At 33.5% G+C, this 26,111-nt stretch overlaps 4 protein-coding genes across 10 annotated transcripts; 1 reads left to right on the top strand and 3 right to left on the bottom strand.

The window, feature by feature from the left end:
- Positions 1-1,229: 1,229 nt before the first annotated feature.
- On the top strand, positions 1,230-7,880 carry LOC120092865 (auxin response factor 9-like). Of its 2 annotated transcripts, none has more exons than XM_039051103.2 (15): positions 1,230-1,482; positions 1,661-1,778; positions 1,869-1,984; positions 2,249-2,344; positions 2,692-2,748; positions 2,834-2,986; positions 3,095-3,179; positions 3,359-3,449; positions 5,464-5,628; positions 5,701-5,814; positions 5,891-5,963; positions 6,050-6,194; positions 6,340-6,941; positions 7,052-7,239; positions 7,331-7,880. In XM_039051103.2, the coding sequence occupies exons 2-15, from the start codon at positions 1,727-1,729 to the stop codon at positions 7,464-7,466; spliced, it is 2,073 nt and encodes a 690-aa protein (XP_038907031.1). In that variant the 5' UTR covers positions 1,230-1,482; positions 1,661-1,726; the 3' UTR covers positions 7,467-7,880. The 2 variants fall into 2 exon arrangements, with proteins under 2 accessions (XP_038907031.1, XP_038907032.1); XM_039051104.2 differs by having other exon boundaries at positions 1,326-1,482; positions 1,717-1,778.
- Positions 7,881-7,985: 105 nt separating this feature from the next.
- Positions 7,986-10,909, bottom strand: LOC120092866 (putative E3 ubiquitin-protein ligase RHA4A). The gene is made up of 3 exons (XM_039051105.2): positions 10,286-10,909; positions 10,007-10,095; positions 7,986-8,570 (listed from the first exon to the last, which is right to left on the bottom strand). The coding sequence occupies exons 1-3, from the start codon at positions 10,514-10,516 to the stop codon at positions 8,258-8,260; spliced, it is 633 nt and encodes a 210-aa protein (XP_038907033.1). The 5' UTR covers positions 10,517-10,909; the 3' UTR covers positions 7,986-8,257.
- A 3,815-nt stretch (positions 10,910-14,724) lies between these two features.
- LOC120092465 (Translation elongation factor EF1B/ribosomal protein S6 family protein) lies at positions 14,725-17,462 on the bottom strand. Its single transcript, XM_039050557.2, has 2 exons — positions 16,803-17,462; positions 14,725-15,145 (listed from the first exon to the last, which is right to left on the bottom strand). The coding sequence occupies exons 1-2, from the start codon at positions 17,364-17,366 to the stop codon at positions 14,906-14,908; spliced, it is 804 nt and encodes a 267-aa protein (XP_038906485.2). The 5' UTR covers positions 17,367-17,462; the 3' UTR covers positions 14,725-14,905.
- A 1,225-nt stretch (positions 17,463-18,687) lies between these two features.
- LOC120067307 (DDE family endonuclease) lies at positions 18,688-23,530 on the bottom strand. 6 transcript variants are annotated; one of them, XM_039018862.2, is made up of 13 exons: positions 23,215-23,530; positions 22,634-22,868; positions 22,432-22,491; positions 22,153-22,227; positions 21,599-21,696; positions 21,058-21,120; positions 20,877-20,960; positions 20,622-20,732; positions 19,922-20,057; positions 19,715-19,825; positions 19,359-19,616; positions 19,218-19,279; positions 18,688-19,106 (listed from the first exon to the last, which is right to left on the bottom strand). In XM_039018862.2, exons 1-13 carry the CDS (start codon positions 23,317-23,319, stop codon positions 18,927-18,929), a joined length of 1,578 nt encoding a protein of 525 aa, XP_038874790.2. In that variant the 5' UTR covers positions 23,320-23,530; the 3' UTR covers positions 18,688-18,926. The 6 variants fall into 6 exon arrangements, with proteins under 6 accessions (XP_038874790.2, XP_090164773.1, XP_038874788.2 ...); XM_090308647.1 differs by having other exon boundaries at positions 19,383-19,616; positions 19,715-19,822; positions 20,622-20,719; positions 20,877-21,120; XM_039018860.2 differs by having other exon boundaries at positions 19,715-19,822; positions 20,622-20,719; positions 20,877-21,120.
- Between the last annotated feature and the right edge of the window lie 2,581 nt (positions 23,531-26,111).

Genomic DNA, 26,111 nt, shown 5'->3' on the forward strand with positions numbered 1-26,111 from the left:
GTAATAATTTGGTTTTTAATTTTTGTTTTTGAAAAGTAAGCTTATATCATCTACATCTTTTACCATGATATGCATTTTTATTAAGTAAAATGGTTGAATTTTTAACTAAATTCCAAAAATAAAACTTTTTAAAAGCTACATTTTTTAATTCCTAAAACTTGGCTTGGTTTTTTAAACAATTAGTGAAAAGTAGATAACAAATGGATAAATTTGAAGATGAAAATAGTATCTATAAGGTCAATTTTTCAAAAAGAAATAAAACATAAAATAGTTAATACACGGGACCTAAAATTGCTCATTTTCCCTTTCTTTCGTTGGAAAAAAACGTAAGCTCATTACTATGTGAATGGATAAAGGTATTTTGTATTTAATATTTAATATTTTTAAATTATGAAAAGTTGGCGTGATAATATATATTAATAAATTTTTAACTAAATACTCATTTTTCGTCTTTGATGGTAATATATATTAATAAATTTTAAATAATTAAATAAAGCAATAAAATCAAATTAAAAAATTTACTTCATAATTATTTTTAATTAATTAATTAATAGATATTGATGTCAATGTTTAAAAGTGAATGTTTAATGAAAAATTGAGGTTAAAAAGTAAAATATTGAAATCTAGGGACCAAATTCAAACAAAACTCAAAATGTTAAGAATAAAATTGTAACATTTTGAAGCTTAAAAGAACTAAATTGGAACCAAATTCAAAATTTGAGAACTAAATATATAACATTTTGAAACTTAAGAATCAAATAGAAATTAGATCTCAAATATAGTAATAAAAATGTATTTTTTCCAAAAGGAAAAGTCGTGCGGATTAAATTTGTAATTTAAATTAAAATGGTTATAAAAACGTGCATGGCCAATTTTCGGAAAAGCAAAAGAAAAATCAAAAGAAAAAAAAGAGTATTATCCAGGTCAGCGTTGTAATGATATATGGTCATAACCCCGAAATGGAATATCTGTACCCAAAAATAAAAAATAAAATAAAATAAAAATAAAATCCATAAAATATTCTGCCTGGTTAACTTGAGCCAACCATGTTGCCTGCTATGAAGCAGACAACGAAAGGGACGTTACTTAACGATAACGCCGCTAACACCTCATGTCTTCCGTTACCCAAACAACACGCATGCCGATGCCGTACTATTCCACCGTCAATTAACGTCGTTAATTCTCCATTCTCCGTCTCTATTTCTTCCCTTCCTCACTCCTTTCCGTCTCTCACGCCGTCCATGATCATCTTCTCCGGTTACAATCTAACCATGGTTGGGTTTAGAGTCTACTGAAGCTTCACAGTTCGGGCTGCTACAGAGGCTAGTTCCCGTATAATAGGACGCGCGCCAAGCCGTTTCGCGATTCTTTCTCTTTTCTTTTCTTGTGACGGCGTTTCCCCCCCTCGACGAGCGACAGAGAGGATCAGCGGTTGATTTTCGAGCGGTTTCTGTCTCCGGTGCAGTGACGAAGGAGTTTCAGGTCTGTGTTGATGGTTTAATTTTGTTGTAGTTGCTATTTTGGTTTGAGTTCTTGACTGTGTGTTGTTGGAATGGGAGATTTTGGTATTTGTCTCTGTATATCTCTTTGTGGAAGAGGGAATTGGAGTGAGTTTTTGGTGGTTTATGGCTCATGATTGGTTCTGATCGTGCGTATTCAGGGGCGTTGGGAGATTTGTTTTGAGTTGCAATTATTTTTGGTGGTTGTTTCACTTAGGAGCTTGACGATGACTTATAATGGAGGAGATTCGTATAGGCAGTCTTGTATTTCGGCCCAAGGTAAATTGTCTTAATATTGGATTTATTTATTAATTTGTTTATTTATGTTGGTGTTTTGCTCTGTATTGAAGATTAGTGGCTTCTTGATAGGTTGTGGAAGAGATGATCTGTATATGGAGCTATGGAGGGCTTGTGCAGGTCCACTGGTTGATATACCTCGCGTTGATGAGAGAGTCTTCTATTTCCCTCAGGGCCATATGGAACAAGTCTGTCTAATCTTTTATTCTTCCTCTTCTTCTTCATGTTTTTTTCTTTTTGGGTGCTTTTCGTTTCAGATCGGTTCTTGTTTTGTGTTTTTTTACTTGGAATTTGTTTCTGAAAAGCGTGATTCATGAGGAATATAGAAGTTGGCGTGTTTGTTGATTTATGGGCGTTGAATATTATGGTCTTTCTGTTGTACTTCAGTTTCTAAATCATATTTAGTGTATGTGGCTTTGAATTGGGATTATGACATTTCTTATGGATTGTAGTTAGAGGCATCGACGAATCTGGAGCTAAATAAGAGAATTCCTCTGTTTAATCTTGCCTCGAAGATTCTATGTCGTGTAATTCATATTGAGCCACTGGTACTGCTCTTTCTCATCTTATGTTGCTCTGTTATTTCTTGTGAGTTTGGTACTGATGAAATTGTTTCTTATCCCAAAAAGTTTGTTATTGAGATTAGGGAATCTAGGCGGAAAAGCACCTTGCATCCTTCTTACTTTGTTCTTCTCCTTCTTTGTCCCTTCCCCAAAATATCAAAACTTCAAATTTTCTACACGACCTGCTAATCTTTGTTTTACCTTTTCAGATTTCGAGTATCGGTATTTGTTCATTCCCTCTTTCAGGCTAGACATTTTTGAAAAATGCCAGTCTCTCTTATTAGTGGAAAAAGTATTGTATTCTTATTTATTATATTCATCTCTGATTGTAGGCGGATCATGAGTCAGATGAGGTTTATGCTCAAATAACTTTAATGCCGGAATCAAATGTAAGAACCAGAGAATTTGGTCTGTCAAATTTCAAATTGTTTTTTCTGCTTAACAACCGGCTTCATTTGTGGTATATATCTGCAGCAAAATGAACCTAAAAGTATGGATCCATGTCCTCCTGAACAAACTAGACCAGTTGTTCATTCATTCTGCAAGGTTTTAACTGCTTCTGATACCAGTACTCATGGTGGGTTTTCTGTCCTCCGAAAACATGCTACTGAGTGCCTACCTCCCTTGGTGAGACTAGTTCTTAATTCTTCCTAGTTCCTACAGTCAAATTTTTGCTCTCTCTCCTTCTTTCTCCAAGCTTTTGACTCGTTAATTTCCATTCTGAATTTTTTTCAGGACATGACTCTGGCTACCCCAACTCAGGATCTGGTAGCCAAGGATCTTCATGGATATGAGTGGCGATTCAAGCATATTTTCAGAGGTAATGCATTATATTTTCTTTTATAGATATTATAAAAGAGATTTATTGTTGGTGTACGTAATTGGCTAAGATCATATGTTATTAACTTAATGAGTCAAGTGATCCCCTTCTATAAGCAGCATGAAAGTTTGTTCATCCAGTCTGCTTTGTAGATAAAAGTTTCTTTATTAAATGACCAGGACAGCCACGAAGGCACCTGCTGACAACTGGGTGGAGTACATTTGTTACTTCTAAGAGATTAACTGCTGGGGATTCCTTTGTATTCTTGAGGTAACAGTATTATCTTTCATCTCTTCCTCTTACACCCTGTCCGTTGCATTTTTATGTGTGAGCATCAAACTGTGATAACTTTAAACCTGGATAGAGAGGTTTTTAGGATATCAATCAAATACGTAACTTTAAGGCACATGAACAGGGTGAAAGGGACAGAAAGAAATAGGATACACGAAGCAATGATGTGTGGAAAACCTAAGGGATTATCTCCACATGGAAAAAACTAAAGGGCCTAGTCTAGCACAAATTTGCCATATGAAGCTACGGGGCTTAGATTCATTGGCTGCTCAACATACTCGGAATGCCTCAAGTGTTCTTAAGTTCCCAACCTGCATTTCAACTGCAAATTACCTTAATGCTTAATAACCTATGCTAATTATTGCAATTTTCTCCTGTTAACATCGCTCGAAAACCTTTGAGTATAGTCCAAGACAATACCTCCAATATTTTACGAAGAATGCACAAATAGTTACTATCATATGTCTGACCAGGAACTATGACTTGAGAAACAACAGTAATCTTGTTCCAAGGTATTCAGGTAAAGAAATTGATGCAACTCAAATGTAGAATCTTCCAGGTCTGAAACTCTTTGTTTTACTTGGTTTTCAATATTCAAGAACCTCTTAGAATGATCTCTATGAAAATCAGATTGCAAGTACTTGTTTTTATGGACTCTTTAATGACAGAAAAAGATTGGTTTAATTACAAGTTTAGTTCCTAAACTTTCATGTTTGAGTCTTGGCCTTTGAATTTTTATCTAATAAGTTTAGAATATTGAATTGAACTCTAAATTTTCAATTTTGTCTTAGAAGTCACACTTACATCGTAAACATTTCTTAAATGTTAAAAATCTATTAGACATAAAATTCTAATATATTGAATTTTAAAAATTTTATGTCCAAATTTTACAAATCTTCCAATTTCGTGTCCAATATATTCGAGAATTTTAAGAAATGTCAAATAGGTCAAGATCCTAAGAGTTAGAAAATTGAAAACTCAAAAACTTATTGGACAAAATCAAAATTTTATGGACTTATTAGGTACCTATTAAAGTTAAAAGACACTTTCTAGATATAAAATCGAAAAATTAATGATCTATTAGACACCTTTTCAAGTTTAGGGACCTGTTTGACTAACAGAAAAGTTTAGGGACTATAGTAGTGATTTATCCAAAAAGATATTATACTTGGACCTCATAAGTATTGCATGATCACACAAACTATTGTTTGTTTGAACAAAGATCCTCCAAGACCTCTATGCATGAGCAAACAAAACAATTCTGCTATAGAAGATTTCACGAGTATCACTCATTAGTAGTAATATGTAAGGTTCCTCCTCTATATTGATATGAAACGAAATGAAAGCAATTACAAACACACCCCAGCCAATTCGAGAGGGCTGGTAATCTCTCCTCACTCTACTGACTTCTCTCCCAAGGAAATTCTTGCCCTTCTAGGTCACACATTCTCTTATTTCTATAAGACACAACATTCTCTCACTGGTCCCCCCAACCCCACACATAACTAACTCCCACTCTCTGTAATGATTCTTTTGCCCCTCCTCTTATATTGATGTATAACGGGGGGGGGGGGGGGGGGGTTGGGGTGCGGCTAACATGATATTTTTTCTTGAGCCAGATCCTGCTTTCACTTAACGAAGAACAGCAGCAAGCAGTATTTGTTGTGATTATGAGAATGCAGAACAGTGATAATTTCATGACTATCATTCTAGAGCCCTCAGCAAGCCATCCTCAAGTGTGGAACAGTCTTATGAAACTAATAGATGATGGAACATTCAAACGTCGCAAATGTTTTATCAAAACATCAGTTGCCAACTTAAGCTAGTTACAAACATAATATTGGAATTACATAATTAGTTAACAAGTAGGTTATTGGGGGTAACTGCCTTTTTATTTGACCTTTAAAACATAATGTATCATCATGTGAACTAAAATCTGTATTAATTTCTGTACTTGTACAAGCTTTAATTCATTTGAGAGTTGCTTTAATAGGGGAGACAATGGAGAGTTGCGTGTTGGGGTGAGGCGTCGTGCTCGACAGCAAAGCAGCATGCCACCATCTGTGATATCAAGTCAGAGCATGCACCTAGGGGTGCTCGCAACTGCATCTCATGCTGTTACAACTCAAACCCGCTTTGTAGTCTATTATAAACCTAGGTACTCAGCATTTTAATTCTGAAGTCAATTATGTTTCATTGAACTGGACTGAATTTTTTCTCCTTAAATCAGGACTTGTCAGTTCATAATAAGTCTAAATAAATACTTGGAAGCAGTCAATAACAAGTTTTCTGTTGGCATGAGATTCAACATGAGTTTTGAGGGAGAGGATTCTCCAGAGAGAAGGTAGTGAAGTAAATTATAAAATTACTGGAATGTTATTTTGAGTTTTATCTCTTGACCCTTTTTTTGGACGAATTAGGTTTTCAGGAACTATAATTGGAGCTGCAGATATTTCACCTCATTGGCCTAACTCAAGCTGGAGATCACTAAGAGTGAGCTGCTCTTGAATTCAATTCCCGCCGGGAATATCACTTTTCAAATCCCTTTTGAATTATTTACTTAATTTAATAGTTTTCAGGTTCAATGGGATGAACAAACATCTATAATGAGACCTGACAGGGTATCACCTTGGGATATAGAACCACTCACGTCTTCCGCAGTCACAGGTCTATCTCAACCCGTTTCAAAAAACAAAAGGCCTCGACAACCAACTCCAGCTCATGGTGTGACGATTTTCTTTCTTCTCTCTGCTCTCTGTTCTCTTATCTGGTCTCATTTCCTTATGTACATATGTGCAAGTCACTGAATCAGTCCGTACAATTTGTATTCCAGCTTCTATTTCATTCTTGGTTTCTAATTTAACTGCAGATGGCGCTGATTTGACTAAGCCAGCGCATTGGGATTCTGGATTGGCACAGTCACATGATGGTAAACAATGCAGTAATGCAGCTGAAAGCAGAAAAGGTGAAAATACTGAATTGTGCCACCATAGAGAGACAGATTCCATCAGCAACAGCTCATGTGTATCAAGAACACAGACTGACACCTGGCTATCTACCCGATCCAATAGTTATAAACACCCAGTACATGACATGGCGCAGGATTATAAAACTGTGCCTGGCGGTGGGTGGTCCTTTCTGTTAGGAACCTCAACCTGTCACTTGGCTAAGTTAAGTGATGATCAAATACATGACCCCATTGAAAATGGGAGGAACGGTGAAACAGTAGCTAGTTGTAGATTGTTCGGTATTGATCTTAATCATTTGGCTGCTGAGAAAGCATCTCCTCAACCAAGCAGTGTGTCTAGCGACACAGATGGGCGCATCAGTACCTTGTCAGTGGCTCAGTCCGATCCGAAATCTGACAACTTGGAGGGCTCTATAGAAAGAAAATCAGAACCATCACAAGCATCTCTGAAGGAGATTCAATGCAATCAAAGTAGCTCAGCTAACACTAGAAGCCGCACCAAGGTGCAGAAGTTAAACTCGTTCACTCAATTTAGCTGTAAAGAATTTTGTATTCATGAACTAAGCAGGCAATTCTTTTTTCACTTTTGTTTGGTGTCCAATTGTGCCAAAAGGTTCACATGCATGGAATGGCCGTGGGTAGGGCAGTGGATTTAACCATCTTAGAAAGCTATGACCAACTAATAGATGAACTTGAGAAGATGTTTGATGTCAGGGGACAGCTGTGTGCTCGAGATAAGTGGGAGATAGTATATACTGACGATGAAGGGGATATGATGCTTGTTGGAGATGACCCATGGGAGTGAGTACCATTAGATACTACAAGTACAATCTACAGAGTTCCTTTTCTAGACCTTGCTTCAACTTATTCCCTTGTTTTCCATCTTTTGCAGAGAATTCTGTAACATGGTGAGAAGAATTTTTATATGCTCTAGGGAGCAAGTGAAGAATATGAGCGCAGGAAACAAGCAGCTGACTCCAACAGAAGTTGAAGGGGCTTTAGTACTCCCGGATTCCCCCGCAGTTTGAGATGGGAACTTAATTTTTGTTATTTAAACTCCACTTCAGATGTCTTTCCCTTGTTTGTTTGTTTCGTTAGAGCTTGTTTGGTATTGGGTCGATAATAAAGTATGAAATTGAAAGTGGCAAATGAAAGGCTGTTTATGTGACTGCACATTTTTTAGAGCCAATTAGAAGTCAAACTGGCTTTTAATAACACGAAAGTCTCGCTAGGAGCCAAAGGAGTGGATTGGATGCTCGGTGTAATAATGCATTATATCAGTAGGATTTGGTTTCTGGGGATGGTATGAGTTTGTGTGAGCCTTCTTTCCTGATCAATGTAAATATGTATTTTCTGGACTTCGATCATTTATAACTAGGCAGAAGACTGGAAGCATCATTTGATGCACAAGTTTCAAGAATTTGAACGCGTTCAAATGCAAATCTTCCTCCGTTCAGTTTAACTTTTGTACACCATTTGCACACACAAATAGAACCTTTTATTTCCTTACATTTAGCATTCCATATTCAGTGGTTAATGCTATGAAAGGAAGGGAACCAGGAAAAGGCGTTCGAGTTGACGATTTTCAAGTGGTCTCTTTACAATTTTGATCTTAAACAGGACTATTTTGGCTGTCTGAAGATCACAATGCCTGGCTAGCTGTCAAGTACAATGGGAGGTTGCAAAAAGCTTGTTTATATATATATATATACACACGTTTTGAATATGGAGGACATGTTGTCCTCCCTCCATGGGAGTAACTCTTGAGTTATTTGTTCATTTAAACCCGTGATTCCAATGCAGGGTTGGATTATTGCACTTAGCATATACTCTGACTTGATCCTTCCTGTTGCTGTTGTTGCAGCTGCAGATGTTGGAGTGAATATGATCCCATCTCTGCAGTCTGGTTGGAAGTTGGAGGAAGCTCTGATGAGCCAGCCAGTGGTGGTGGCGGAGCAATGCCGGGCGGATCAGAACATCGAGTCGTTGGGATGACTGAGCATCTACAGAGAGGACAAGTTGAGTTGGAGATGAGCCAGTGGTTCATACAGTCAATATGAAACACATGTTTGCATGATGGGACTTGCAACAATTGCTCTTTTATCTCAAATTCTCCCAGGCAAACGCAGCACCTGTTAAATGGATAAGAAAGTTATTGCCTTTTTCTTTGTTTCAATGTTCATTGCTAACGTATATCCTCAAGGACAATATAAGGTTGACTTGAAATCTCAATCTCTCTCACACAAATAAGATAAATTGAATTACAGGTGGTGCGAAGAGAAACAACTCCACTAGTTAAGATTTATATCTTTTAATTAAAGGTCAATTGTTCAAATCTTTCATTCTATACATTGTTAAATTCACTATGAGGAGAGGCTAACAAGAAATTTTTCTATATTACCGAAGTATGAAAAACTTTTCATATTTTTTACTGTGTGCCACATCAGCATGCTTATAAAAATAGGGTGGCATTCTACTCATGATTCCTTAGTATTTATGGAGACAAATGATATGGTACTTTTGTAGTATTAGAATTTTTTTGAGACTCACTTGGATACCTAACTATTAGTCCTAGATCATAAATCTAATTGACGTGTAAAGGAGATTGGAGTAATGAGAAATTTAGTTTTGTAAATGAAAGACCCCTCCGTGTGAAGAGAAATAAGACTTTAAAATTTATCTGATAGTAATGCTTAAAAATGAGATTTAAATTATTTCATCAAACTATTTATTAAAGTAATACAAGGATAGAGAACAATATTTAGATATAAGATTGAAACATAATTACTAGAGGGGAAAAAGAAAAGAAATAAATCAAACATGCTCTTCATCTTCAGTAGCAATTTTGTCGGCCTAAGGTTCTACAAACAACACCTTTCAAGAAAAGAAAACAAATAACAAAAAAGAAACTTTTAGAACAAAAAATTTAAAAGTCACTTTTGAGAAATTAAAGAGCGGACGTTATAAGAGATTCCAATCCTCCAAGGAAAAGTAATCTAAAAAAATCAACAAATTTTGAAAAAGTATCAGTTTCACCTTTATCTTTATATTGTTTGTTATGTGTGCTCCCTATTTAAGTCACTAAATCTTCCATCCCTATCCCTTGACTGTTGTTTTGTATAGCTCAATGAATATGACACTAATTATCATTTTAAAAGTCGATGATTTGTTCTGCTACATTAACCATTGATGAACTCGATAAAGAACAAAGAGAGAACTTTTCGTGTTACGCAAATGTAACATGTCAATATCTATTTTAGTGGAGCAATGTTAACTTGATACTATTCTAATGGAGATGTTTTGGTGCACCTATTGATTTATAATCGGAAATATTTTAAAGGGAAAGAAAGGGAGGAAAAAAGGGAAGAAAAAAAAACTCTTCAATTCATGTAATCTATATCAATTTGTGCATGTGGGTGGCGAAGGATCAATTGGCAACTTTTGTAAATTCAGTATTCCAATACCATTTAGAGGAACAACTGTTCATGAACATCTTTTTTGCTTTCAAAAGAACCCCAAAAAGCCAACAGAGTTTTCTTTTTCCCCAATCAGAAATGGTGATACTTACAGAGAATCTCTAGTCTTTAGTTCTTCATCGAATTGGATCTTGGGAAGTTTTTCTATGAGATTATCTGCCTTCAAATCCACTTGACAAGCCTGAGAACAATTAAGATCAATGAGATGAAGAAAAATGGCAAAACAAATCACAGAAAATGAATAATAAGAAAGATGAATATTAAGGCTTCTAATTTTTTGCTTAGATTCTCTGACCCCCAGCATTGAAAACACACACAAAAAAAGAAAGAAAAAGTTAAGGAAATTGAGAAACAGAGGAAAAATTACTTACAGTGGTAACATAGAGAGTGAGAGTATTGGAAGTAGTTGGAAGTATTGGAGGAGATGAAGAAGAAGAAGAAGAGAGAGAGGAAGCTCTTCTTTTGAGATAAAATAAGTAGAAAAGAAGGAAGAGAATAATGGAGAAGAGGATTGGAATGGAGAATATGAAGGCTTGATAAAGCTTAAGTTGAAGTGCTTGAGGGTAAAGATGAGGAGGAGAAGGAGTTTGAGGCAAACCCATCAACAAAAAACAATTTTTTTTTTTAAGATTAAACCCAAACTCAAAGCTAAAATTTGAACAAAGAAAGAAAGAAAGAAAGAAAAGCTTCTTGCTTTGCTTGTACAGAGGAAGTTTGTTTCAATTTAAGGTCAGAAAAGGAGAAGGGGATTTTGTTAAAATAATGTCACTTTGTCAACAAAACACAAGCTAATTAAGCCCATTTGGAGGATTTTTTTCCTTTTATTTTTTTTATTAAGATATATATATATAAAATATGGTATTTATTCTTTTTTTTCCCCTTTTTTTGAGAGGTGATGGGACATGGCCACAACCCTCCACTGAATTAACAAAGGGCCCTGTTTTCACCCCAAGCACTGAGGCCCCCATGTCTGAATCTTCCAACAGCTTCCTTCCATAACCATAACCATAACCAATCCTTCCTTATTTCTTCTTGAAGAAGATGATTTTTTTTTTTTTTAATAAAAGATAAAATTAATCATTGTTCCTTCAAATTTAAAGATGTTTGGTTAGTAGGTCAAATGGGTTGTAACTACTTTCAGAGGGGAAAAAAGAGAAAAAAGAAAAAGAGAGAGAGAGAGAGAGAGAGAGCAAACAAATGGGTTTTTTGGTTTGGTTTGGTTCAAATTGAAGATGAACATGTTACTCAGTACTTAATTTTATTACATACAATAAGGTTGTCTCTAAATTTGTCCCATCAGCGATAGTGTCTTAATTTCATACTTTGCGGAGCTTTTGGCCAATGCATGTGATATTATTTAAGAAAATACCACTTTTTCCTCTTTTGGTCCCTGTTCTTGTCCCTTTTTTTTCCCACTCTATGATGAAAGGGTTGGAAGCTAGGACAATAGAGAGTTGTCTTATGAATGTATTCAAGGATTGGGAGTTGGAGTAGTTGAGTGCATTTTTACTCATGTAATCCGCGATGGTTTTATTTAGGATTGGATGATAGACCGTGATTGATATGTAAAAATTGAAAAGTATAGGTGACATCATTTACAACTTCATTCCCGTAAGTTGACATGATAACTTATGTATAAAAATTGATTATGCAAGATGGTGTTGTAAAATATGTTTAAATGAATTGTAACAATGATAAAAAATTCTCTTACATGGTTAGAATTTAATTGCAAATTATGTCACATACATTTTTCAATTTTTACACATGTATTGCCATGTTATTTTTCATCCTTAACTCTTCAAGGATATTTTTCTAAAACAGTTTCGATTCAAGGGTTAAAACGAAACATTTTAAAATTTAAAGATATAATTAAAATGTTTTTTAAAGTTGATATGATTTAATTTTTTTTTCCCAAAGAGAAATGGTTAGGACAAATGAGATATGACTTGGTGGCAGCCTTGGTGTACAAGTGATGATGATATGGTTTGAAACTTTAGCAATGGGATCCTTTTTTTAGATTAATAATGAACATCTAATTTTTAGGTTAAATATTATAATGTCTTAATTTTCAAGAAGGTAAGATTGCAAATTGTCCCTCAATTTCTTTTCATTTAAAATAAAATTTAATTTCTAAAACCGGATTTTTCAAACTTATTTCTCTCTCTTTACCCGGAAACTTCATGCCCTCAATAACATTGAGCGAGTTATAAATTCTCTTGAGAAGCATCAGATTTTTATAAATTAGATAAAAGATTATGAAAAATTCTTATAAATAGGAAAATCTAAAAATATTTACATTTTATAGCAAAAGTTTCAAAAGTACAAATATTTGAAATTTTTTTGCTATAAAGTGTAAATATTTTTTTATATTTAAAAAGACCCTTCAAATTATTATGGATAATTGTTTTAAATGGTAAAATTGCTCTGTCACCGTCAACTAATGATAAACTGTGACATTTTGTTGTATTAGTAAATAAATTCGCTCATTTTCCATTATTTGAAAACAACTTAAATATTATCATTACTATTATTATTATTATTTACATTATCATTACTTTTTCTTTTACTAAAATTTCAGCAATTTCAACATTTTTTTTGGAGCCAAAGTATTAAAATATGTCCATTTCTAGACATTTGCCAGTAATGACCAGAAATAAATTTGAAACAAAATTTTCTGTAAAGAAAAATCATTTGTTCCAAGTCGTTCCAAATTTGTTATTGATTGGTATTTGTTATTGTGTCTGTAAATAAACATATTTTGCAAGGAAGTTTTTATTAGGTAGCATTCTTTTATATATATATAATTGTAAAAGCAATAGTAAATATGATATTTTCTAAATTTTGTTTTATAAAACATTAATCACTTTTTTAGTACAACGAATATGGAATATAAAAATTTAAACCTCCGATCTAAAAAAAATATCTAATACCAGTAAGTTATATTCATGTCGATAATTAATATAACTATCACTAAAATGAACAAAAACGACAATAAAAAGTCAACGGTAGTAACTAGCACTAAGAATATTGCATTTCCATTGTAGTTTTAATCTAATGGTCAATTTTCTTCAAAAGAGGACAAATATATATATATATATATATAGTCAACAATTCAAATGATATTAGTTATCATCAATTTTCATACATTTTACGGCTAACCTCATACCAATTATCTTCCATACCTTTCTTTTTGATATATCTTTCATAAAATTAAAGATTCCATCTTACAATACTACATTTGTTGACTAGAAAATTTCTGAGTTTGGTTAATCAACTTTTTTTTTTCATTCTTTCAACCGAATTAGACAATATTTGTTACACTTTTATCTTTAAGAAGAAGATGATGATAATAATAATGAGGAAGATTTTTAAAAATTAGAAAAATAAGAAAAATCATTTACACGAAATAGTAAAATTTAATTTTCTTTGATAGAGACTCACAAAAGTCTATCATTGATACCATATGAATATCAATGTTTTTTTTTGCTACTTCGATAAATAATTTGACATTTTTTCTATCTACAAAAATTTCTCTAATATAATAATAATAATTAAAGTCCCATTATCTCTCTTTTTCTTTCGTTTTAAATTTTATTAAAACGAAAGTCTTTTTACATAAATCTTAAGGAACCATCCTACCATAATTGACTGAGCCCAAATAATAACGAAAAAGATAAAGGCAAAGAATATGTTCGAAGCATTATCAAAAAGTGAAATTTACGGTTTGAAGTTCTCATCATTACAATAAAAACATATGATGTGACATCAAAGTTTGCTTGAAAGTTGCTTTCATAATGTTTTTCTATTTTGTAAAATAATTTTCTTTTAGTAAGTAATAACTTCAACTATCTTCCAATATAAACAAATATTATTGTTTTCTTCCTATTAAAAGACATTATTTTACCGAAAGTTCACACCAATAACAAAAAATAGCATAACTAAAACTTTCTATTGATAAGAGTGTAAAACCTTCAAACTTACCCATCAAATAAAAACTAAACTCAAAACTCAAATCTAAAAAATATAGATCATTTTGTGATAACCATTTGATTTTTGGTTTATAGTTTTTGAAAATTAAGCCTACAAACACCTCTACCACCACTAGATTTCTTGCTTTTATCATATTTTAAAAGCTAAAAAAGGTTTGATTTGAAAACCTTTGTTTTTTGCTTTTGAAATTTAAGATGTAAATCATTGTAAGAAAATGTGAAAAAAAATAAGCTTTTCAAAAACCAACAAAAAAGCAAACTGATTATCAAATGAGGCCATAATATTTTGTATCCTAGAGAACAAATAAAAACTAGAACTCTAAAATACAAATCTAATGTTTTGAACATAAGGAATATATGAAAACTATACTCGAAACTTAGAGACTAAAAGATATTTTTAGTAAAAAATAAATGAGCTTCTTCCTTTCACAATCATGAATTTGTAACTAATAATTTCAACTCTAACAATAACATTAACTTTTACCATTCATTGGATCGCAACTTAAAAAAAGAACCAAATAATAATAATAATAATAATAATAATAATAATTTTAAAGACAGCCCCTCAACTTCTACCTAGTACTCCATGCTCGTACTTTTCTTTCTATTTCTTTTGAATCCAAATGCACTTTCAACGGAGTGTGTTGCTTGATTGATAGAACAGGACAGTCATTGGTGGATCATTTTAAAAAAAAAAAAAAAAGTTAAGTCACTAAGTGGATTTTCCAGCTATGAAAGATCAACATCTAATCTACAATTCCTTTTTTTCTTTATCCAACTTGTTTCCAACTTCAAATAGCACTTCCATTGGAAGGCTGTGATGAAAAGAACAGCAATCAGATGGTTATGGATAAAGCCTAAATGGCCAGAGTTGTCACAATAGCAGCACTCATTTTGAAAAGGAAAAGCACAAATTGCAACTACACATCTTTTTCCATTGCTTTGAATAAAATTTGTCCAAAAGATAATGTGAAAGACCAAGATATTTAGGCTAAGGCATACTTAGTATTTTCGTTTCCTTACCTTGAAACTCATTGATCGAACGACATTGTCATCTGCTTGAAGTGTTGCCTCGAGAATTCCCATTGATTCAGGTTTTGTGAAGTAGGTGAAGAGGAGATTGATGCCATCCAAGTAAGTGTTAGTTTCACCAGCTTTGTTTTTCTTCTTGATGCTATATGCTAGTGGAATGAGCCCTTTGTGGAATACTTCAACATACATGGCACCCCCAGCAACAAGCAACTGCAAAATAAGCCATTCTTATCAAACACTATGTTGAAAGAAAAACAAAACTAACTTGATTCAAACTAACTTGATTGTCCTTTTACCAAATAATCATTTGCTTATATAAAGCTAAATGATTATCAGTTTGATACTTACAGCATATAAATCCCCAGTTCGTAACTTTACTCCACAACCAGAATTTTACTTATATCAAGGACGGGGAGAATTTCTCACAATTATGAGATATTACTGTGTTTTATTGTAACAATAAGCACACATCAAAAGGAAAAAGGGAAAAAAAAAAAATTGTATTCCATTCAATGTTTTCATGATAAGGATTGCATATTAGTAAGGAATATAACAAGCAAACAGTTCCTATAAGAAATAAATTGCCCATTCAGGCAACTTTTCCTCCAAAAATGCACGGTAACTTTCCTCTCTTTCCTGCCTTACTTGAATGTTCTCTCATATATGGCCTCAATGCTGCCATTGTCCTCTTTACAACAAATCAGCTAGTGCCCCTCCACATCAAAGTTGTTTAACAATGCACTATATTTTTCAAGCACTAAAAGTTGGTTCGTGGATTAAATTTGTGTAACATGAGATCAAAAGAATGAAGTGTTTAAAATGTTGATTTGTTTATTCCAAACTATACGTTTGCTAATCTTACAAACTACATAAATTCATATTACACAAATCTAGATTAACAAAACCCATATTTTATACTACGTACTGTACAAAAAATATATATAAAAAATAAAAAAAAAATCTAAACTCGGCAAATAAGTACAAGTTACACAAACTCAAATTTCCAAAAAGGCAACCTTTCTAACTTAGGGTTCATAAACTCACGTTTATTGATAGTCAAACATTCCTAAAGTTCAATAGAAAATCTCTTTCCTCAAAGTTGAAAAGAATCCATCTCATAGAATCCATCTCATCCCCACCTACCATTCAGATGAACATGAAAATTACATCTCAAAACCAATTGCCAATGAAAGAAATAACGTATATATCTCTTATTCTTTCAATCGTTTCGACGTGTAATCTTCAATATGCCCCATAGATGGTGCTTCTTTAGGTTCACCCATTCTTGGGTCAGGTCATTTTTTGTATACCAAGTACTCGATTGGACTTCGAATACCATATTAAATAAACATAGAGTTCCATCTGATTGGCAACAAGAGGAGTGCTCATGTGTCTCTCCATCTTTTCGATATGAAATTCTCGACACTTGTGTCTCCAGAGGACTTAGAAGGCTGAGATGACAAAAGGTTCTCTCTTCTTTGGAACCAAACACTCAAACAGAGCATACAGGAAAACTCACATATTATAATTTTTCAACAGCATTCCCATAATATCTACTGGTTTGCATAAACTGCAGCCTAAGTTTTCATGAGCTATCCATTACTTGAATAATATATTCTGATTCAGACAATGACAATTTCCCACCTCATTACTTCGCAAGTGGTTTCTCAGGAAGGCCAAAAGGAGTATGATCTTAGGCGCAATTTAAACAGAGTAACAAACTGAATTTTCTCTCTCAGATACGAAACTAATATAAACAAATTTTGGTTTTCCTTTGGTCTCTCTCTCTTCCTCGGAAACCAAAGAGAGATTACAGTAGGGGGGAAAAAGCAACAGCAGAATAGCAACATTTCAGAGATGATACTACCTCTTCGTATTTCTCGGTGAAAGCGAGTCTCTCGTCTTCAGACATGTCGGGCCTCAGAACGACCATAGTCTCGTACTTTCGAAGTCCAGGAGGGCACTGAGGCTCCTCCTTATCTTCGAGGGCAGCGGCGAATCCTGTTCCTGGAGGGGCAGGCGGTTCATCCTCAGTTCCTAACCCACCTTCGAAGAAGGAACCTGAGAATTCAAGAGTTTGGGCTTTCACGGACAATCCGAGACCCAAAGCAGGGCCGATTCCGTCGGGAGAAAAGAGGGATTTGAAGGGTTTGAGGGTAAAGGGGAAAGAAACTTGATGCGTGAATGGGGGAAGGGAAAGTGGTTTGGAGGAGAGAGGAGAGGTTGAAGAAGTAGCGGTGAGAGTGGAAGTGAAGGCCATGTTAATTCGAACGAGTTCTGCTATTGGGGCAGACTCGGAATTCAGTGGCAACAAGGAGATAGCATAGTGGAACCGGTGAAATGAAGTAGATATGGATAAGAGGCCATGCGCCTTGCGCAGGATAATAGTTATTTTTAACAAAACCCCATTAATTGAACCATTGTTTTTCATAGAGTTATATCGTTGCTTTGCCTTATATTAAATTACGAATTCTGTTAGGGTTGTTGGGACAAATTCTGTTAATAAAATTTATCGGTAGTTGTGGGTTCCGAACCATTTGAAGTTATCTCGCTCTTGAATTAAAATTTGTCAAACTTATAATCAAGTTTCGTATCTTCTTTTGAGTCGTCTGGGTCTTGGAAAGAGGTCATTCCTCCTATTTTGTCCCTAATTCTCGAGAGGACTTGATGTTTAGTGTTCCTATGTTAGTGGTTTCTAGTTTTATTTATCTCTACTTAAAAAATTGTTTGGAGCCTATGGGCTCACCATTCATATACGATATCATGGCCTATCGAGTTCAGTACTAACCTACCATCACACATGTCCCTCTTCTCCTAACTTTCAGTTGCCATTACGCTCAACTGTAATAATAGAACAATGAGAAAAAGTATAAATAAAAGGTACTCATCCCACTAAAGATGTACACGATACTATCCTAGCTCAGCTCGGAGTTAATTCGATCTAAACACTAACTTTTTGTTTTTTTAGTAATTTTAAACACCAACTTAAACACCACAACTTGTCATGCATAACAAGCATAACACCATATCAATGTTAGTATCTTTCAATTTAGCTCGACTACCTAACCAAACGCCTCAATCAAGAGTTGATGTGGATCCAGGATCAAATTCTCACATTAACAAGTTTAATTTTAAACTTTTAAATTTATGTTTATTTAGTATATGAATTTTTAAAGTGTCTAATAGATTACTTAACTTTAATGAATTTAAATTTTGGCTAATTGCATTTAGCTCCACCTATAAAATTATAATTTATCTAATCTCAACTTAGAACCAAATAAACTTATAATCCGACTCATATTGTATAAATTGGGTTGATCGTACTTTGTTGAATAAAAAAACCTTCATTATAGATGAAAATTGAAAGGAGAAATATGACAATTCAATTAACTATGCAAGAAACTAGAGTTTTTTTTTCGTTTTTTTAGTTCAAGTTCAACATGTGAAGGTAAAAGGTTGAGATGTTTAACCTTATAGTCGAGGAAATATGTTTAAACTAGTTGAACTATACACAAGTTGGTAGAAAATAACTTTTCACATTCCATCATAAATACTTAGAATGTGGGCATGAAATGAAATTCATCCATCTGCCATAGCCCCAACTGGGGATGCCTAGCACAATAACATTGTACACTTTTTTCAGTCTAATCCAAAATCTATTCACAGACAAACTTGAGAGATCAATCCTTTTTATTGTTTATGCCTATGAATAGGAGAAATATATGGGCATGTCGGAAAATGATACTCGAGCAGAAGGCAAAGAACTTTAGTTTCTAAGGAGAAAACTTCTCTACACATCAACTAGAGACCTAAAAATGGATTTGCATGCTAAAGTCAATTGATACTTGATAGACGTAGGGCGTATCACTAATGTGATAATATTCAAAGAAGACATTTTCAAATAAGGCGAAAACAGTTTAGAATGTAGTTTTCCTGGCCTGTGCTGTAGCCTGTAGCGTCGCATCGTATATTTAAATATGAATTGGCAAACTCAAATTCCAAGATCAAAACTTGGGCATGCATCCATTTCTCTTTCATATGTAATCTCCTCGCAGATTTTCCCTTCATCATTAACAAGGCTACAAGCAGCAGTGTCACTTGAAGTTCGAGTCCTAGAAATTGAGTTTCTGAGAGAAATAATTTCAGCTTCCACATGGTCTGACCGAAGAAGCTGTGCAAACATTTCGGAAAGGAATAAAACCGAGTCAAACTTACTAAAAGATCTTATATGACAATCATCTAATGTACATTCAAAGGATACCAAAGAGAAATTTAACCACACCTGGCTGGAGTGTCCAATTTCAACATCTTCTGTCAATGTTCCGGCATTACCAGTGAATGTTGCTGCAGGATCAAAGTTGAAATAAGTTTGTAATGTGACATGACAATCTCATAGTAAAATTACGAAAATTTAGACTTAAACTGAGCTGCATTTGCACGTCATCACGTTGAGTTAGAACAATGGATTGGTTGTTTTCTGCATTCTTAGTTGATTCCCTCTTGTCCTGTCCTTCACTTGGTTGTTGATGAGATTGGTCATCTATAGAAAGATGCAATGCCTCCGCAAGGGAAGGTTCAGGGTTATATGACGAAACAGATACGCTAATATTTTCATCCATATGACCTGAAGAAAGAATCACTCTAGCCCTTGGCCTTTGAAGGATGGACAATATTTGATGGGCTTCATGATATAAAACAAATAAATATTTAGTTCAGAAGGAACCAAGCATAAACAACTAATGAGTTCAGACAGAATTCATCAAGTAACCATTCTCAAACCATTCCGTAAAGACTTTTTCATAGTCTCTCTGCCCGATCCCTTTTCATCTCCACCAGAAATGCAAAAACTTGCGTCTTTTCTTATATCAAAATTTCTGTTGCCGAGCTCTACTGCATTTGACCAAAGGTCGCATGCAAGCCAGAAAAATTATTAGATAGCCATAAGGACATTGGTTAAGAAACTAAAATGTTACATAAGTATCAGACCTTTAACATTTTCACATGCCTCGCCAATCTCCACCAAGTATTTTGGTAACTCAAGTATCTCCCCCATCCTCACATTTTTAGATAAACTGAAGTGTTTGCTGCTTAATATACTTCTATCTTCATTCAGTAAAGTAACCTGAAATAAATGTAAGAGTTAGTCTCATAAAAAAGATAATAAGAAACCCCTGCAACTCATTGAATTGCATTATATATATATATATATAAACCCGGTTAATATGTTAATATCCTATCCTGAACCTTCTACCTTTCTTTTTACATCTGCTATACAATCTAAACTTGCATTCATAGTCATCAGACAACTCTAGAACTTTAAATAGTGACGGTCAAGTCTGATAAGAATTTGTTTTTTAACTTGATAATGAACAGCATGTTCCAGAAGTGATCAATTAATTTATAACAGCTGAAATTTTGGGCACACTGCCTATTATTAGAGTAAGCCATCAGTAGTTCTGATGTTCTTTTTCAACAATCTCGATTGCACTGTGTATGTATCTATTTGTATCCATGGCATCAAAAATGCTGTTTGGATTATACAAACAGTTTAATTTAAACATGAAACTCATATTGTGTACTAAAATATACATTCTCTGGAAGGAGGAGGGGAGTGACCAAATTGTATTTTTGTACAACTACAAAATAGAAAGCAGGTAACATGGTGTTCAATGCAAAGTAAATTAACCTGCCTAAGGTGTGAGCCAGAGGAGGAAACTTTGATGATCCCATTGTGATATTTCTTGGACTTTTGAGTCATCTGACTAGTGTACAAAACATTCCATTCTGCACTAAAACACTACACATGCCTAAGTAGAAGCACAACGAGAGGAAAACACACGTCATGACACCTTATGGCTGAAGGAGGAAAAAGATGAACAATGCTGATAAATTTCATTACGATCATTAGCTGATAGAAATTAATGTGGCAAAAACAGCTGACCTTTCCCAGTTGATATTTCATTTTCACTGAAACAGTTTTTCCGTCCATGCAGTACCCTGGTTCCCCCTTCTCCAGAACTGTTACCTTGATTTGAGAGAATTTTAGGAGGCTTATGGTCCTTTTCACATTCTCCAATTTCTACCAAATGAGCATCAAAGGCTATTGATTCTCCAGATTTTACCGTTTCATCCTTCTTAATAAATCTGCTATCCAATAGTTTCCTGTTTTCATCAAAGAGCATAACCTGCAGAAAGACCAGGAGAGGTCCAGGCATAAACTTTACCTTTCCATTGAACCTTTTATTTGGGGTAAGGTGCTGGTTTGAGAAAAATAATGGAATGCTAGGGCATTTTGTTTATTATTCAAAAAAAAAAAAGAGAGGAGTCCGACCCTAATTATATAGGACTCCAATATAAAAGAACAAAAACTAAGACCATAATTTTGTACAGACACATCACTGATCTCTCGATCTCCCTACAAATTTTATTGTTCCTCTCAAACTCTTGACCTACCTTTCAATTGATTAATACTTCATCGTGATGACATACATCCCTACTAAAAGTTCTAATATTTATCAAAGTTGAGCAGAAGATAAAAAGTTCTAATATTCATCAAAGTTGCGTAGAAGATATAAAGTTCACAAACTGAATAGTTAACAATTAAATAAAAAGTATGGTAGGCCTGATAAACCAGATAATTTAAGTGACAACCAAGAAGTTAACCTGCCTCCCGAGGGATCCACAAATAGAAAGTTTTAAGAAACCATCATGAAACTTCTTAGCTTTCTGAGTAATATTTGTGGTGTAAAGGACCTGCCACTCTACAAACATCATAAGGTTAATCATGTGAATAAAGACAACAGAAGCAGAAGACGGATAAGGACAGAATGAAAGAAATTGGTAGATACATAATAAATTTGACTCTTTGAGGAATGTAAATATACTTGGAAAAGCATATTAGGCAAAGTAGCTGATTTCAGTTGCTGTTGTTAATTAATTTGTTTTCTCAGAGGTGCCTCAGTTATACTCTATATTTGGCTATTTATAATATTTTGTAGCATAATGAACCGACGTACGTAAACATGTAGAGTACTTTCACGTATTTCAATTACATTGTTTTCTCAAGACGGCAGGACTCAAATTTATCAGCATTATGCTCTATTTCCATTGCACATTTGCCCCCCTCCCCAACCAACAACAACAACAACAACAAAAAAAAAAAAAAAAAAAAAAAAAAAATGATTTAAGTTAACCCAGGAAAGAAATCATGAACTAACCTGTCTCCTCTGTCTTTCTAGTGTCTGGACTACTTTGTGGCGATCCGTAGCACTTCAATCTTCTCTTCTTAAATTCTGGAATGTAAAAGGAATGACAGCGTTACAACCTAATCTAAAATCACATTGGCACATGCATGATGAGAGTAGCATGTATGAAATAAATGGTAATCACCAGTAAGATTGATTACATATATAGCCCAAGTTATGATTAAAACCGCTTTAAACAAGCAATTAACAATGATAACAGAAATGGTGCATTAGCAAAATAATGCAAGTTACCTCTGATTATTCTATGTGAAGGGCTGAGACTCGGCCGAGCTTTATTCTTCTCTGTACTTGCTTTATTTTTGAAGTAACAACCAAGAGAATAGTACTAATCATAATCCAATCAGTAAGAGAAATGAACTTAATCCCGTGCTAATTAAATATGGAAGTTATTAAATAAATAAATAAACCAAGGAGATAAAACTAGGCTAATTACCAAAGCTAACTGAGTTATTTCGGAAATTTTTCCCTCGCAGCACACCAGATTTTTCAGATATCTTATCATCACCTGGTTGGAAATTCAGATCAGACTCTGGCTTATGATCTCCCAGAGGAGTGTCAATGTCAACAAGGTAACTGTTGAATATAAGCGTTTCGCCAGAGCCAATTACTTCATCTTGCTTTAAGATCCTGCATTCGAGCAGCTTCTCGCACTCATCGTAGAGCATTGTCTGTATATCAATCTAGCCATTAGAAAAAAATCGACTAACCTAACAACTAGAATGAGAAAATCCAAATATGTGAGAATCAAACAAATCATCACCATGTTACTCCGAACCGAAATCAGAACCACATAAACCAACTACCGACTCACTTCTCAGCAATTCAATCAACTATTATCATTTCCATCTAGAAGATTTTAAAGCTCTACATCCAATTTTAGGATTTGGCGCCACTAATGCTAGTTAATTCCGTACTTTTCAGTTCAAAATCGGACATGTTCTTCTGCAGAATTACATATCTAGGAGTCCAAATAAAAGATGTGTAGTGAAGTTAAAGTGTGAAAGAAATAGAAACCTTGTTGCTGGAACGGTGGATGTCTAAGAAACCATCGTGATAAACTTTACGCTTCTGCTTGAGGTGCTTGGTATAGGTCACCTTCCATCGATTCATTTCTCCCATTGCCTCAGCTTCTTCTCTCTCAGCCTTCTCAAATCAAATCAAACTCACCGGGAACATCTCTTGCAATTGCAGCGAATGGAGTTGGGAATTTCTGGTGACGGGAAATTCTCCGTCGAACGAAAACAACACTGGTGCCCCGCGCTCGCTGGTTTCAAGTCTAAGAAATTGTGGCCTGAGGAAAAATATGTTTGAAAAGAAGGGAAATTGTTCTAAATTTGAAATTGCTCAAAATATTCTCTAAATATAGCAAAAATGTCAAATTCTATTGCGAAAGATATTGATAGATATGTATTATTGTATATCTATAAATATTTTATTTCATTTTTCTATATTTGAAAAAGATTAAAATTAATGTGTGAAATAGTTTTTTTTTAATTGTTGGATGATAAAGGATAAAAATAGGAGTTTATAAATTTTAAAAAGTAGAAGGCGTAATTGTCCCTTCAATCATTTCTCCATCGTTAGATATTAATGTTTCATATCTATGATCTAAATCACACTATATTACTTTGACCTAAATAGTTGTAACGTGACGGTTTGGTCTGTTTGAATTAACTAAAGAAAAAAATATTTTTTAGAAAAATATTTTTATTTAAACGCTTTTGATAAAAAATTGTTTAAAATACATTTTAAAGTATTTTAAAAGTTATTTTGAATAGTTGCTAAATACTTCAATTTTTTTTACAAAATGATTCATTTTCAAAATCAAATACTTGAAAAGTTAAACCAAAACACAACATAAATACATCTCAACTGTTAGATTGTGATTTTTCATATTTATGGTCTACATCACACCTCTACACGAAAAGATATAGCACTCCAACAAAAATAGTTGTAATTGGGAAATGACGATTGTCAATTAAAAAATGACTCTACCGTTAGATCATGATGTTTTATGTTTATGGTCTAAGTCACACCCTTACATAAAAAAAAATAAATAAATATACATCACTTCGCGTATAACCACCTCGACCTGAATAGTTGCGATAAATGACATAAATTAAAGTTGTAATGACAACTTGGACAATCCCATCATAGAAATCCTTAAAGAGTCTTCCAAAAGAATAGAACGAAGATGCAAAGATTCTCTCATCATAGACCCTTTTATATATAGTATAGATTTAAAAAAATTTAATTTATTATTTGTAAATTTAAATATGAACTAATAATTGTATCAATTAACACATATCTTTAGACTTATTCGAAAAATAACATGTGAAACATATGGTTATTTCAAATTAAACTTATAAGTTATTATAAGTAAATCAATTTAGACAATTTATAAAGATTACATTTGAAAATATCAATTCATTCAATTTCACATGTGTAGACTTATTGAAATGTCGAGTTAATTATAAAATGAATGATTAGAATGGATGCATGTACAAATTTCAAGAAAAATTTTAATTGAGAGTTAAAATTGATGCACATATGGAGCTTTAGAGGTTTAATTGATAAAATTATAAGATATTTTATTTTGACTTCAAGTATAATTTGAAAATATTTTCGATCCCTAAATTTTTGCAAAAGTAACTATTTAGTTTTTAAACTTTACACTACAAGAAATTCTATCTTTTCTTAAGAAAAATTTTTCAGTGTAAAAAAAGCGTCAGAAAATCGTAGCTTTTACCGACGGTTTGTCTTTGCTGACAATATTTTTGATGTCGTCGGCAAAAGGGCGTTTCCAACCGTATGCCCCTCAATTGACCCTCTCTCTCAATCCCACCCCCAAATTTTTCCCCCCCTTTCTTCAAACCCTCGTTCCAGTCGATTGGTGCTCACAAACCCACCCCCGTCGGAACTGCTGCACCCATCGGATCTGTCTCAGCCGCCGGTTCTGCCAAGTCGCTGCTGCCATCGAAGCTTGCCGTCGCGGCATTGCTTCGTTCGCCTCCAGTAAAGGAAGTTCCATCCCCAAATAAAATTTATAACCTTCAAATACCTTTGTGAATATGAATAAATATGAACAAAGTTTCCTAAAATCCTCCATGGAACAAGTTTTTGCATTTTATTTCTTCTTTATTTTTTTTAGTTTTTATTTTAATTGTGTGCATGTATATTTATCTTTTTTAAGAAATTTATGCATGTATATTTACATATTATTTGAAGTTTCATTTTTTTTTTGTTATTAGATTAACACATATTATTCTTTTAATTTCATTTTATACATTTCAACATCTACATGTATATATTACTTTAATTCTCTCTCCTTTTTTTTTTTCTTTTACTTTGTGATATTAGTTAAAAAAATATCTATCATTTCATTTTTTCTCACATGCGTATAGATATACAAATATTTTTAATCTTTAGTAAATTATATTAGGAAAATGAGTTGTAAAAAAATGTTTATATACATTTTATATTAGTTTTTTTTTAAAAATTTTTTTAATGAAGTTTTAAGTTTTAGCTTAGTTTGTTTTGGATGTTGAGTTAAATGGGTTGTTTTGGATATTGAGTTAATTGGTTTGTTTTATATGTTGATTTATTTAGTTTGATTTGAATATTGAGTTAATTAGTTTGTTTTGGGTAGTGAGTTAATTGGTTTGTTTTGTATGTTGAGTTAATCGGATTGTTCTCTATGTTGGTGAGAATTAGATGTATATTTGGAATTGTTGAATAATAAGTTCACTTCCTTTTTCTATAATACATTAAAGAAATATTTTCTCTTTTAAACCATTTCAAGGAAGAGAATACTTACTAAAATGAGCGGTGATTAAAAATAATTAAATCAAGTATGCTTCTTATTTTTTGATAATTCTTTCAAAGAATGGCTTCAATTTAATGAATTGAAA

The sequence above is a fragment of the Benincasa hispida genome, chromosome 12, assembly GCF_027475165.1.
Source record: "Benincasa hispida cultivar pf3 chromosome 12, pf3_genome.v1.1, whole genome shotgun sequence".
NCBI lineage: Eukaryota > Viridiplantae > Streptophyta > Magnoliopsida > Cucurbitales > Cucurbitaceae > Benincasa > Benincasa hispida.

Bases quoted from the DNA above. Each gene is read 5' to 3' on its own strand.
- LOC120092865 (XM_039051103.2), top strand. From the start codon at position 1,727: ATGACTTATAATGGAGGAGATTCGTATAGGCAGTCTTGTATTTCGGCC. The intron at 3,450-5,463 runs GTAACAGTATTA...TTGCTTTAATAG, and splicing joins GATTCCTTTGTATTCTTGAG to GGGAGACAATGGAGAGTTGC. The intron at 6,942-7,051 runs GTGCAGAAGTTA...TTGTGCCAAAAG, and splicing joins ACACTAGAAGCCGCACCAAG to GTTCACATGCATGGAATGGC.
- LOC120092866 (XM_039051105.2), bottom strand. From the start codon at position 10,516: ATGGGTTTGCCTCAAACTCCTTCTCCTCCTCATCTTTACCCTCAAGCA. The intron at 10,096-10,285 runs GTAAGTAATTTT...AATTGTTCTCAG, and splicing joins TCACTCTCTATGTTACCACT to GCTTGTCAAGTGGATTTGAA. The intron at 8,571-10,006 runs GTAAGTATCACC...TCCATTTAACAG, and splicing joins CTAAAGACTAGAGATTCTCT to GTGCTGCGTTTGCCTGGGAG.
- LOC120092465 (XM_039050557.2), bottom strand. From the start codon at position 17,366: ATGAAAAACAATGGTTCAATTAATGGGGTTTTGTTAAAAATAACTATT. The intron at 15,146-16,802 runs GTAGTATCATCT...CTTATTTTGCAG, and splicing joins TCACCGAGAAATACGAAGAG to TTGCTTGTTGCTGGGGGTGC.
- LOC120067307 (XM_039018859.2), bottom strand. From the start codon at position 23,319: ATGGGAGAAATGAATCGATGGAAGGTGACCTATACCAAGCACCTCAAG. The intron at 22,869-23,214 runs GTTTCTATTTCT...ATTGATATACAG, and splicing joins TCCACCGTTCCAGCAACAAG to ACAATGCTCTACGATGAGTG. The intron at 20,058-20,621 runs GTTAATTTACTT...CATTTATTTCAG, and splicing joins CTGGCTCACACCTTAGGCAG to GTTACTTTACTGAATGAAGA.